This window comes from Zingiber officinale, chromosome 2B (genome assembly GCF_018446385.1).
Source record: "Zingiber officinale cultivar Zhangliang chromosome 2B, Zo_v1.1, whole genome shotgun sequence".
In the NCBI taxonomy this organism is placed as follows: domain Eukaryota; kingdom Viridiplantae; phylum Streptophyta; class Magnoliopsida; order Zingiberales; family Zingiberaceae; genus Zingiber; species Zingiber officinale.
In genome coordinates, this window is record NC_055989.1 from 128,998,604 (window position 1) to 129,011,684 (window position 13,081).

Consider the following 13,081-nt stretch of genomic DNA (forward strand, 5'->3'; position numbering starts at 1 on the left):
TATAAAAATAGAAAATAGAAATATAAAGGGAAAGAAATACATTTAAAATTGCAAGATTTCATCTTTCTATTTCACGACATGATTAATTAATTATACAGAAAAATATTTATAATAACAATAATGTAAAATTATGTTACTAAATAAAGATTATATATATATTTTTCGTAATGTGCTGTTGATTACATGGCGACAGTAGAGAACAAATGTAATTAAACAGGGAATTTTTATGTATTTATAAACTGGAGCTGTCTTTAATTTTGATTTTGAAATTTAAACGATCTTGTGAAATGACTAAATGCTCCCTACAAAGACCTGGATACGTACGTGAAACTGCGATCGTTCGCAAGGAAAGTAGGGGCAAATTGGTCTTTTCACATATGGATTTCCTCTTTGTCCCCTTCCCAACCCCGCTTTCAAATTTGATACGCCTCCACATTAATGACTTTGGAATCTTCCCCGGCGTTTCCCAACTCTGCGCCGGATTCCCCGAGTTTCCCCCTCGTCGGACGGAGGTCCCTGCACTTGCCGGTGTTGACCTTCGAAGGCGACGCGCTTTCTTTCTCCCTCTGCCTGTGTCCTTATCCCGCGGGGAGCGATGGACGATGAGATGGAGGAGGTCGTCCCGGAGCTGGAGGTTTTCACCCGCTTCGAGGTTGATCTCGATTATGAGTTCGACGCACCGAAGTTCTTCGATCTCAGCAGGGTGGAGACGCCGGCGGAGGCTCGGGTGGTGGAGCTCTGGTTTGAAACCGCCGGGAGCTACCCTCCCTCTCGTACGTGCCTTTCCTCGGATGCGCGAAACCCTAGTAGTTTTTATCAGACCTCGTTTATTTTAATACCTTGGCTAGATCTGGTGTGATGCTTCTCGATTATGTCGTCTCGTTTGGGTAACCATTGATGTGAGCGTTACTAATATGTTCTTTCCTGGTGTAAATTCTTGGAATAGTCAGTGTGTTTTGTTTCACGATGAGGGATGCTGCTTACAAGTTTCAAGTTGAAATATCTTGCGTCAGATAACTGAGTTAAAAAAGGAATAAAAGTGGGTCAACTTTCAGATAGGCCAGCGACACATTTGAATCACGAAATCGGTTCTTGGAACTTTAACATGTTCACCTGTCTGTAACACTAAATTGTATAATCTCATTTGTATGCTGTTCTTCATCAAATAAATTTTTCTTCAAATGTAATTCATAAGCCCAATACTTTGTGTTTGATTGTGGATTTTTTTTAAGGTCTTCGAGTTGTTCCGTTCTTGTCCTCCTCCCCACCCACCCACTTCCCATCATTTTAAGGTTACCAGAGCTTATTATTGTTAAATGGAAGTCAAGACTCTCATGTTACTTGGTCAGTATAATTGTAAATTTTTGGTATTTATTAGTTATCTACAATAATTGTTTACTTGTTTTGTTGAGATCAAGCCGCTTTCTCTGGTATCCATCTAAAGCAGGTAAATGATGAACTCTATTTGGATTGATCCAGTTTCAGGATTATATAGATTAAACATTATTGACTTTGATTACAGTAATTTAGCAAATATATTTTCTATTTGTTGTATGGAAAGTTTTGTTTTTGTTTTTTTTGTAATTCCTATCTAACATAGACCATCATGGATTCTTGTCTTTAGAAATAGCAGACATATATATGACTTATTGGACAAGAACAAATTGAAGATTTAAACTAGCTTGATAGCCTGTTGGCTCTACCGCTATAAAAGCCTACTTTTTGGTATTCACCTTCATTTTTTCTTAGAACAACCAATGTTGCAGAAAGCACTAGGCTCTAGTCGGGCGCTCGACTGACATCTAGTGGCTAGGCGCTCGACTGGCATCTAGTGCCTAGGTGCTCTAGTACTTTTAAATAGACATATAAAAATGAACATCAAATTGGCACAATGACAAGTAATAGAAAACAATGAATACCAAAATGAATATCAAGTAAGTAAATATTAAATGGACAGACCGACCGAACAGACCAAATATTTTTATTTAAAATAAAAAAAATCACCTCGATCGAATAGATCGGCCACCTAGACCAAATAGGCCGCCAATTCAGCGCCTAGGACCGCACATAAACAATACCGCCTACTTTGACCGAATAGATGGTTTTCGGTTCGGCTAGGGGCCGCCTAGCACCTAGGCGGCCGCTTAGGCCGAAATCTGCAACACTGAGAACAACTAATTACAATATTTAAGCTTCTCTATGTCTAATTTGATGTCTGACTTTAAAAAAAAGAAAGTTGTTCCGAAACCCAGGCATCATGTTTTACCCTTAAGTGAAGGAACAAAACATGGTTTCTTGTATTTCCTTTAAGGTGGCGTTTGGTACATGGGTATGGGAATAGGGAATTAGATTCATTTCCAAACCTTGTGTTTGGCCGATAGGAATGAGAATTAAGATTTTGAAATGAAATCCCAAAACTTGGGTATTGATGAAACCTACCTCCTCTCTTGGGTTTCACCATATCCAAAAACTTGGATATTATCTAAATTATTTTGGACAAAAAATATCCTTAATATATTTGTTCAATTTTTCTTTCATATCACTTTCTCTCTCATTGTTCTCTCTCATCATACTTACTTTCTCTTAAATATAGGGGTGTCAAAAATGAACCCGACCCGACGACCCAACCCGAGTCGACCCGAAAAAAATCAGGTTCGGGTTGGGCATTTTCGGGTTCGGGTTGGAGAGTAAAAAATTTTTGGGTCGGGTCGGGTCGGGTCGGGTTCGGGTTGACCCGGGTTGTCCCAGGTTGACTTAAATATAGGATTTTGTGGATTTTTTTGGGGTTAAATCAAATTTTATTTTAAAAATTTAGATGTTTTTATGTATATTAATATCATGTTTGTATGATAATGATGGAGTATTGAGATAAAAGTGAAGAATTATAGGGAAAATAACCCAAAAAGTCGTTTTGAATAGGATTTTAGGGTTATATGGGTCGGGTTCGGGTTGATCGGGTTGGTCGGGTTCGGGTTCGGGTTGAGGTGTTTTGGGTTGAACTCGGGTTCGGGTTGGGTTAAAAAAAAAAAAAAAACTCAACCCGACCCAACCCGACCCGACCCACCCGAATTGACACCCCTACCTGAATATCTCATCGCATTTTCTCTCTTTTATTCTCTCTCATCATACTTACTTTCTCCTGAATATCTCATCGCATTTTCTCTGTCATTATACTTTCTCTCTTCTATTCTCTCTCATCATACTTACTTTCTCCTGAATATCTCATCGCATTTTCTCTTTCATCATACTTTCTCTCTTTTATTCTCTCTCATCATCATACTTTCTCTATCCTTTTCTCTCATCACACATTCTCTCCCATCACACACACACTCTCTATCTCTTCATTCTCTCCCATCACACTTTCTCTCTCCTCATCATCTCTCACCATGCTTTCTCCCTCATCATACTTTCTCTCTCCTCAATCTCTCCCATCACACACTCTCTCCTCATTTTCTCTCATCACACTTTCTCTCTTATCATACTTTCTCTCTCCTCAATCTCTCCCATCACACACTCTCTCCTCATTTTCTCTCATCACACTTTCTCTCTTATCATACTTTCTCTCTCCTCAATCTCTCCGATCACACACTCTCTCCTCATTTTCTCTTACCACACTTTCCCTCTCTTCACTCTCTCATCACACTTTCTCTCTCCTTATTCTCTCTCATCAGACTTTATCTCTCCATCACACACTCTCTCCTCATTTTCTCTCATGAAACTCTCTCTCTTCATTCTATCCCATAACACTTTCTCTCTCCTCATTCTCTTTCATCACACATTCTTTATCTTTCTCTCTCTCTCTCATATTTTTATCTCATATTCAACTTTCATTCACATCTAATTTTTTCTCTTATTTTCCTCTAGGGGTAAAAAAAGGAAATTTTGGTTCATTCCGACAAAAAATATTCAACTAACCAAACTTTGTTTTTAAGAGTGATATCCATGTTCATACCCATTCCCATTCTACAATACTATCATTCCCATTCCCATTCCTAGGAAAGAACTAAGCGCCCCCTAAGTCTTATTGCATGTGTAATGAAGAAGAAAACTATATCAGATGAAGACTAAAAGCAAGTGATGATATTGAACAAATTGGTCTTTGTGATTTCCTCTTGATCACACTTAAATGGGTGAAAGGATTTTATTTTATTTTTTATGCTATCCATTCAGCATGTTATGTTTTCTTTATATCTATTGGTTGGTACTTAAGACATATGAATATGTAACTTCTATATTTTCTCTTCAGCTCTAATAGCAAAGTTAATTTTTGAGAAAGATACCCAAGTAGAAAAGATTAGTACCACTTCTAATCTTGAAGATCTGGAAATGAAAATCCTTCACACAGATACTTTTGTTGCTGAGGTCTCCATGGTTTCTGACATTGATAGAGGTACATGCTTTGTAGATACTTACAACTAATGTTTCTTTCTAATGGCTATTTCTTGATCATATTATTCTGCAAATTTTGCTACTTAATTTCTCTAAACAGGAATTTTGATTTACAACAGAGGGCATATGCTATATAACTATTGATTTCTGTTTCTGGACTAACTGTAATCTATGTATTTGAATTCACAACTGAATAGTACTGAATTTTACTGAGAAACTAAACTATATATAATGGTATGTAGGAAGATAGTGTAGTAGAAAAATAGCATAATAATTGGTCTAATGATGACTAAATGGGTACACTTTAATTTCTATGTTAATGAAACTTGAGTATAAGCATCAATGGATTTTGATCTAGGCATTCAATGCCTCTGTTTTAAAAGCTTTTACATGTGACTAATGGAGATGTCAGCGTTCTTTTATTGAAGTTTATGATGTTTAACACTGAACTGGAATAAAGTGGGAGAGGTAGGGGCGGTAACTAGATGAAAAGTTAAGTATGTGACTAGTAATAATAGGTAACTATTGTTATTCTGCATGAGCTTCTTTAGGCCTTGTTTGTTTTGTCAAAAATATTATATAAATATTTTACATTGATTTTCTAACACATTTAAATTTATTGAGGTAAATAATGCAATAAATATCATTTTTTTCCTTTCTAATTTTTAATGGTTCTTTTTGAGAAACTACACAAGTGAATATAAACAATTTTCATGAACCAAACAAGACTTAGTGTCCCTTTTCTTCATTTTTATTTCTTTAAGAAATATATATAATACACACACACACACATATATATATTTCCAGTGATCAATATTATTAGTTTATTATGGGTTTTAATATTTAGAAATGACATGTTTGAACCTAGGGTCCTTGATAGCATATATTTCTTGACACTTTATCATCTTCAATGCATTGCAAACTATAAGTAATGATTAAAATATCCTAATTTTGCAACTTTAGATCTCCATTGACATATAATAGTTTTTAATGTTTTATAGGCTTACTTTTATTTCAACAGATTGTTTGAACTAGGCTTGTGGCCATATGTTTATTTGTGTGGGACAATGGTTCCTCCCTTGTTATATTTAATCGTGGTATTTTAATAACTTGGCAATTTGACTTAAGGTATGTGTGCATATGATCACTTGCATGAAGAATGTAGGATATCTTGCGAATATGAGTTTAAAGTGACCAATCTTGGAAAATGGACTTCATGTATTAAGTGTGGAGACTTGAGGAACTTCTAACTCGTGTTGATCATCAAGTTTGTAGAAGATCCCAAAAATTAATGTATTGTATTGATCGATATTATATTCTTGATTTTATTTTGGCATAGATTGACTATATTGATATGATTTTGTTTCTAAATAGTGTTTTTTATTTAGAGATTTTCATCTTGAGCGCTAGAGGATGTTTGCTAAGTTGTTTTGAGGTATAATGTTGACCATCAATTAGATGACATCATTATGTGTTATTGAAAGTTGAAACAGTAAAAGTATACAACAACAACAACAACCAAGCCTTTTCCCATTAGGTGGGGTCGGCTAATGGAACCAAATTGATTTTCTTGGAACCCTTGTTTGGTCTAGTCGATTGAACTAAGTTGTGTCGATCAAGTTGTGAAGTTGGTCACTAAAAAAACATTTTGTGACCACTTGTGTCGACTAAGGTGAAAGTGTATTAACCAAGTTGATACAAATTCTAATGATGAGGGGTTGATATAAATCTAAAGTTGATCGATACAAGTGTCTGGATTGAGCCATTAAGGCTATCTTTAAAGGTTTTCTTTTGTGAAGCTTTTGACAATAGAGTCACATGCAAACATCTCTATTGATCCCTTCATTATTCTTAAGTGTCAAAGGGAATATCAAGAGTCTTTGGAAGTAAATGATTTCACTTTAATCTTGAAGGTTTCTTGTGTGATGCTATTCTCAATTTCTCACTTGGGGTAAGATCATTATCTATTAGGTGTGGTTGAAGTTTTGGGAGTATGGTTATTGTAGAGGGCATCTAGAAGCATCTGCATTGTACTAAATTATAGTTGCTCATTAGAGGGGCTTGTAGCAATGATAGGAGCTCGTATAGGAGGACTGAGGTAGGTCGTGGGATGTGAGTGATGCTTTGATATCTTGATCGCACACGCACACTTGAATTTAACAATTGCATTTGAGATATGTTGATTGTAAGAAATTGAAAACTGTTGCCTATTCATTGCCCTCTCCCATCATTTTATTATGAAAATTTGTTTGATCAAATGTTACTAGTGTCAAAGCTTTTGTGATGTACTTGAACCATTTTCATAGCTACTAATGTGCTATGTTTGTCTTTTTCTTGTTAATGCAATTTATTGCCTGAAGAAAAAAAATTGTGATTCAAATGGGTTTCCTCTTTGTTCATGAAAAAGTGAATGCCAGTAGGGATGGTTGGGTCAGCTTGTAAAATCAAGTTTTTTTGGAATCCAATGGTATTATTTGTTATGATCATGGTACCCTTTAATGAATGTGCCTCCTACTGAGATGGGCAAAATTTGGAATTTGTTGCCAGGCCTTGTAGCCTTTAACCATTTTACAAATAAAATAGATGGTCAGTGTTTATAGCGGTTATGTTTCAAAATAATGAAAAAAATCAATTTCTATACAGGTTGGAGTTCTTAGTGATAAATTTGCTTGGGCTTCTATTTCACTCATTCATTCTTTTTTCTTGTTTTTTTAATTTGTCAGATCTCATTATACTTATGAAGTGTTTAATTGTTTCCTGCATAGGATGTGCATATGACAGTTATGTGGTGCAAGGTATATCAGAGATTGATCATAAATCTGCCCTTAAGAACCCTTTGTCAAAAATATCAACTTTGATGAAGCCTACTGCAAGTCAGTTGGCCAAACAAAATCAGCCTCGTGAATTGAAGTCAATGAGCCGGTATGCACTCTATTGAAGTCCATGTGTTAATTTGTTTCCTTTTTTTTCCCACCAAAGAGCAACCAAAAAAATGAGACTGAGATTCCTGAACCAGAACACTATAAACTAATAGTCTTATTTTTTCCCTTGCTGTTGTCAGGACAGTTGTTGATGGAAGATTATTATCTCACATTTATTTCTTTTTCAGATTCCGATATCAATTAGAATGTAAAAAGGAAAAATTCTTCATAGACGTGAATGATTATACTCATCAAGCGCCTAAACGACAGAGATTGGAGAAAGGTCATTGCTACAAGGTGCAAAATAAACTTCATGTTACAATCAATTCTCCATTAGTATACTTTCAATTAATTTAGCGATATGAAATAATAATGAAAACTCATCAAATAGTTGTACTTTCTCGGCTTAATAGTACTTGGCTGTTTTTCCTTGTGCATAAATAAATGGCATGGAAGTGTTTATGACATTAGTCTTTATTTGTTTCTGACTTTCTATATCCAAGTAGAAGTGTATGTTCTTTAAAAACAATGTGCCTTAACATATAATAAACTGTAGTTAAATGGGTGACGGGAGGTAGGTTCAAATAAATCAAAATTTTAATGTAGTTATGACTCAATAACACGACCTAACTCAGCTTGAAACATGATTAATATTTACAAAATATGTAAGTGACATAAGACAACCTCTTTTAAAAATATCAATAACTTTTATGTCATATAATTAAATTTTTAGACTTAGTTAGTCTTACACCTTGTATAATTATTTTTTAAAAAATATAGTTATTTTAATATTTTTCTTATAGTTTTTTGTTGACTCAAATGACACAACCTATTTATGACATGGTTGACATGACCTGACCAAATTTTCCACCCCTACTCAAAATGTTTGAAACATCTTCTAGAAAATATATTTAAAAGATAAGTCCTCTAGATAAGAAGAAAAGGGCTCATGTGGTTGCTCCAATCCCTTGTTATCTTGTGAACTAGTTAGTGCACACCAACTTTGAGTGTCAGGTGAAATTCTTGTTTGGCACTTGAATAATTATTTGTTTGCATGAACTCGTGCAAAAAGTAATAACAACGTAGAATTAATTGTTTACAATGTAGAATTAATGCATCAAATGAAGGAGAATAGTGTTCATAATCGATAAGATAAATCAGAAAAAATGAGAAAAACAAATAAAATTATTCAATGAAGGAGATTGGTGATGTGTTTAAAAATGTTGAAAGTGCAAGTGTTAAAAAAATAGATTATATATCAATAATGTCGGGTTTAATAACTTTGTACTATATTCGACACAATCATGTTATTATGTGGTGCATGGAATGAAAGATGACTTTGCTATGACATGTCTTATATGTGTCATGATTGATTTCACCCTCATTATCATTTGAAATATGTCATAAGACTTTTGTCAATTATGTGTTGGGTCTACCTTGGCTGTTACCAACTTTGTGCATCCATGTGACAAATCCTTCTTCTATGTTATTTTTACTTTCACATTCCTTAAAGTTGAAATTGATGGAAAATGGTCCAACCAAACAGGATCCCAGTTATGTTTGACGTGGCTACTGAGTCTATCTATCATGTTCTTGTTATATGTTGTTGTAGCATTTGTTCAGAAATATGTCAACAGCTGCAGTATGCTTCCCTAGGGAGACCAACTTTGTCTTGCTGCACTGCTTGTGTGGAAGTAGATTTTAGAGAGTAACATTTAACAATTAACTTTTGAGTGAAGTTTTTTCTACTATGTGCAGGTAACTGGTGTGAAGCAACAAGTTAACTTGTTCCACAAGGTCCCAGAAAAGGTAAATTCTTTAACTTAAAAGACTCCAAAGACATGTTAGTGTCTTCTTGAGACACTTTTTGAGTTAAATTTGTCTGCATATCTTTATTTCATTATTTGTAAATTCATATTAAGTTTCTGTTTAATTTTCTATAGAACAATTTTGCATTAGCAGAACAGGTTGCAAATTTTTTGAAGACTAACTGGACAACAGATGTAACTCTGATATACAACTACCTTTCCCTCATTCTACTACCCTTTTTGCTTGTTTGACACTAGAGTACAGTCTGCTATTTTTTTCAGGGAAAAGGACAGTCTTCTAAAATGCTTAATCGTTGTTGTTCTTTACTTTGTCAGCAGCATTTTCTGGAGACTAGAAAAAACAGGCTTACTGATACAGGCAATCAGCTTCCTAGATTGAAGCTTACAATACCAAGGGAACCTGAACTGAGAACTACAAGAAGGGCACTCAGTTTAAGAACTCAACAACAAAAGTAATGCTGTTGGATTGTGTAACTTTTCATTTGTTACTTCATATTTTTTTTATAAATATTTTACTCATTTTTAGAAGGTCGGATGATTCTAAGTGCTGTACAGAAGGGATAGCAACATCTATTCCTAAATTCAAAGCACTCCCTTTAAACAGAAAAGTAAGTGCCCTAGTATTGCTAAAAGAAAGGTAAGAAACAGTTGAGATTGCCCTTGTATTAGCTGGTTGCAATTTGCAGATTCTTGAAGTTCCATCTCTGCCACTACCTCGAAAGACTACTCCCAGTTTGCCAAAATTTAAAGTATGTGCGAGGAATTTCCATTTTCTCCTAGCGCCTGAAGATTCATAAACTATATACGCTATTCCAATTTGTTACATGTAGATTTACAAATCTAAGTCTGATATTTTGGCCTCTTTTTTATTTTTTTTTACAGGAATTCAGTTTTAGGACTAATGACAGGGCTCTAGCACACAGCACATCTGCATCTTCAATGGTAGGTGCTATAAAGTTATTATCTTCTGTTTTTATAGCAAATCATGGACTTCATTTACATAAGAAAATGCCAATCAGTTTCAACTACCAAAGTACTGAATATATGGTAAACAAGTTTTTTAATATTATATGATATTATGCTTTTCTCAAGGAAAAATGTTTTGTTCAAATATGCAGAATACAGATAGTCATAATCCGACTGTTACAGGAGGTGGTGCTAATTCTGTAAGGACACAACCAGAAGAGTGAGTATTCTTCCTTTGTTGTATGATAGTTTTTCTCCAATGTATTGGTATAAGAAAATTATTGCTTGGGAATAGTTTGATTGCAATACTAAGTTTGTACTTTGTAGAATTATTGAATTACACAGAAACTTATGATACATCTCTTGCAGTTAGCTTCATGCTTATGCGAGCCCACTTCTTGTGTCTTGAGATTGATATGCTAATTATCATTTTGATCAATCTCACATAATTAGCTAAACATAGCTACTGCTGATTTGTGCAGTATCTTGTTTAGGTTGACAAATTTAGCAGGGGTTTAATATTACTTAATAACGTGTGTTGATAGGGTGACTTAACATGCATAGTTGACACATTTGGCTCAAGGTTTTGACAAAGACACAATCTGTCCTTTTTGTGGTCCGTTTCAATGTCAGAAAGAGAACAAGCTAAAAGGAGAACATATTCCCCTATGCCAGAGCTCAAGTTGTAACAATAGTTAATATTATGAACGGGCTAGTTAAAATAAATATATGGTCACTATTTTTCATATATATTACTGCTTGGTCCAATTGTGCTCACTATAGTAATATATTTTTCCCCAAATGAATAGAGATATAACTTGTGTATTATATTAAATATGGTGGCAGCATTTGTATAGTGTTATTTATTTCTATTCTTATTTATATCAATCTTGTGTACCTATTCGACAGGGTAATTTCATTTTCTGATCCTGCAATAACTAAACTAAATTGAAAACAAATAATAAATTAACAAAATGTATGTTCTTCTACTGCAATTTTTTTCTTTGATTAAACATGAACCATTTTTTTTTAAATGTGAAAGGGTGCAATATGGGGTTTTCTTATAAATGAATATAGTGAAGTTTTGTTGCAGTTGAGTTTGAGGTCAATGAAATTCTCGGATAACCATTGTCAACTTCAGCACCTAAATGAAATTTACTAATTGTACTGCTTGTCAAATTTCGTCGCTTTCTATTTCAATAATTCTTTTTGTTTATTTACTTACATTATTGATGTTGAAAGGAATGCTGAAGGTAAATACATGCCAATAAGATTCAAAGCTCAAACCTTAAATCCAAAGGTATAAATTGTCTCTGTTTTAGCTTTTCTAAATTAGAAAATGCAAGTTTGCATAGAAGTTTAATCTGACCTCTGTATCCTTAACCGGCAACTAATTACTTATACTCCAACAGCAAATTGCACATTGTATTGTTGTACTCTAAATAATAGGTTTGCAAGATTTCTCTTTTGTTTATATAGTGTTTTTCATATATCCAAGTGAATTCTTTTAAGCAGATTCTTATGAGCAAAGGAGATATTGGGGTATACCGATGTGCTAAACGAGAATCAACTAAACCGAAGGTTTTAATAATGTGTTTCTAAAATCCTTATAAAAAGAGATATTTGTCTTATTTCTATTTGAATTTTCTCTTCCATTTTTTTTCTGTAGGAATTCAATTTTTCAACAACTAAAAGGTTCCAACAATTGCCTCTAGCAGAGTTATTCAATGAGGTAGTATATTTTGCATCCCTGATTGATCTTATAAAGACACCTTCATTTACTTTTACATGCTTAATATGCTGAGTCTGTCACGTTATTTCTAGTTATCTTTAACTGCCGAAGCTCAACAATCTAATATACACCACAAAGTTCACGTATCAAATGGTTCAACTATCAAGGTTTCGATCATTTTAACTCATCTCCCCGATCTCAATATATTTCCTTCCAACTTTGCATATTAATATTTCTAAATTCTCTTCAACTTATTTTTATTGAGTTATTCACTAGTTCCTGTACTGTTTTTGGCAAGGACTCGAAAGAAAACTTGATCCAAATTGGACAGCATTAAAAAATTGGACAGAAAATTTGGAGCTCGTCCGAAGCAAGTTTTATATCTCATTGAATCCGGCGAACAATATTATTGGTAATTGTTTAAATGCTTTTATTGCAAATACTTTTACCATTTTATATATTGGAAGTTCTTATCCATCATTATTGTTTGCCTCTCATGTCCATGTCACACTGAGGCAATGCTAATATTTCTAATTGTTCTTTGTAACAGGAGTTTTGACATCCATGTCCATAGCCAAAAGGACATCACATCCATTTGTACAGGTTGTAGTTGACCTTTCTTTTTTTAATCTCAGAAGTTGACTTAAGTTGAGTAGTTGACCCTGCAAATCCCTCGCATTGCTGTGCTGCCACAGTTTTGGTTTCGCAGTCTGAGTCAGCTTTTTGTTCACTCATGACTTTACATTAAACACTGCCCATACTTAACTTGATTTCAAGGAAACATCTTTGATCTTTCTGTGTTTTAGCTCTCCTTCCACCAGATATAAACTCTCTTCGTGACCATTCCATGAAGATATAAAATGAGCATTTTTCTTTGTTAGTGGGTCCATATGAATCGATGTACAGATGGATCGAATAAATGTAGATGGGGGTTGCCAATCGAATGTATCCTCACAGAATATTTATTACAGTTAAATGGATCAGAATCTAGAATAATGAGCTTGCTAGATTTGATTTCCTTGCCCCTTGTCTCAATTTGTTTAATCGACCTACCTAAATTTGCAAGCCCTCTTAACTAGATTGCCCTTGGCTTGACCTGCCCACTCAAATTATCCGACAGATTTGCTCCCGCTACCGCTTGACTTGTATAAGTTTTTTACACTGCTCAAACAATATTAATTTAATGTGTTTATCTTAAGCTATAATTTAATCTGATGGTGGAGCTGTTAATTGTTACATAATTT

General features: G+C 34.2%; 1 protein-coding gene across 4 annotated transcripts; it reads left to right on the plus strand.

The window, feature by feature from the left end:
* Positions 1-427: 427 nt before the first annotated feature.
* On the plus strand, positions 428-12,855 carry LOC122047140 (protein TPX2-like). 4 transcript variants are annotated; one of them, XM_042608222.1, is made up of 17 exons: positions 637-773; positions 1,233-1,447; positions 4,247-4,390; positions 7,155-7,311; positions 7,499-7,607; positions 9,069-9,119; positions 9,455-9,591; positions 9,666-9,747; positions 9,826-9,888; positions 10,022-10,081; positions 10,258-10,325; positions 11,348-11,405; positions 11,621-11,686; positions 11,775-11,837; positions 11,930-12,004; positions 12,136-12,249; positions 12,388-12,855. In XM_042608222.1, exons 3-16 carry the CDS (start codon positions 4,327-4,329, stop codon positions 12,172-12,174), a joined length of 1,092 nt encoding a protein of 363 aa, XP_042464156.1. In that variant the 5' UTR covers positions 637-773; positions 1,233-1,447; positions 4,247-4,326; the 3' UTR covers positions 12,175-12,249; positions 12,388-12,855. The 4 variants fall into 4 exon arrangements, with proteins under 4 accessions (XP_042464153.1, XP_042464155.1, XP_042464154.1 ...); XM_042608219.1 differs by lacking the exon at positions 1,233-1,447 and having other exon boundaries at positions 428-773; XM_042608221.1 differs by lacking the exon at positions 1,233-1,447 and having other exon boundaries at positions 428-773; positions 9,669-9,747.
* The last annotated feature ends 226 nt before the right edge of the window (positions 12,856-13,081 follow it).

Coding starts and splice junctions, on each gene's coding strand:
- LOC122047140 (XM_042608219.1), top strand. CDS start 596: ATGGACGATGAGATGGAGGAGGTCGTCCCGGAGCTGGAGGTTTTCACC. Junction 9,592..9,665: donor TTAAGAACTCAACAACAAAA/GTAATGCTGTTG, acceptor ACTCATTTTTAG/AAGGTCGGATGATTCTAAGT. Junction 11,838..11,929: donor TAGCAGAGTTATTCAATGAG/GTAGTATATTTT, acceptor CGTTATTTCTAG/TTATCTTTAACTGCCGAAGC.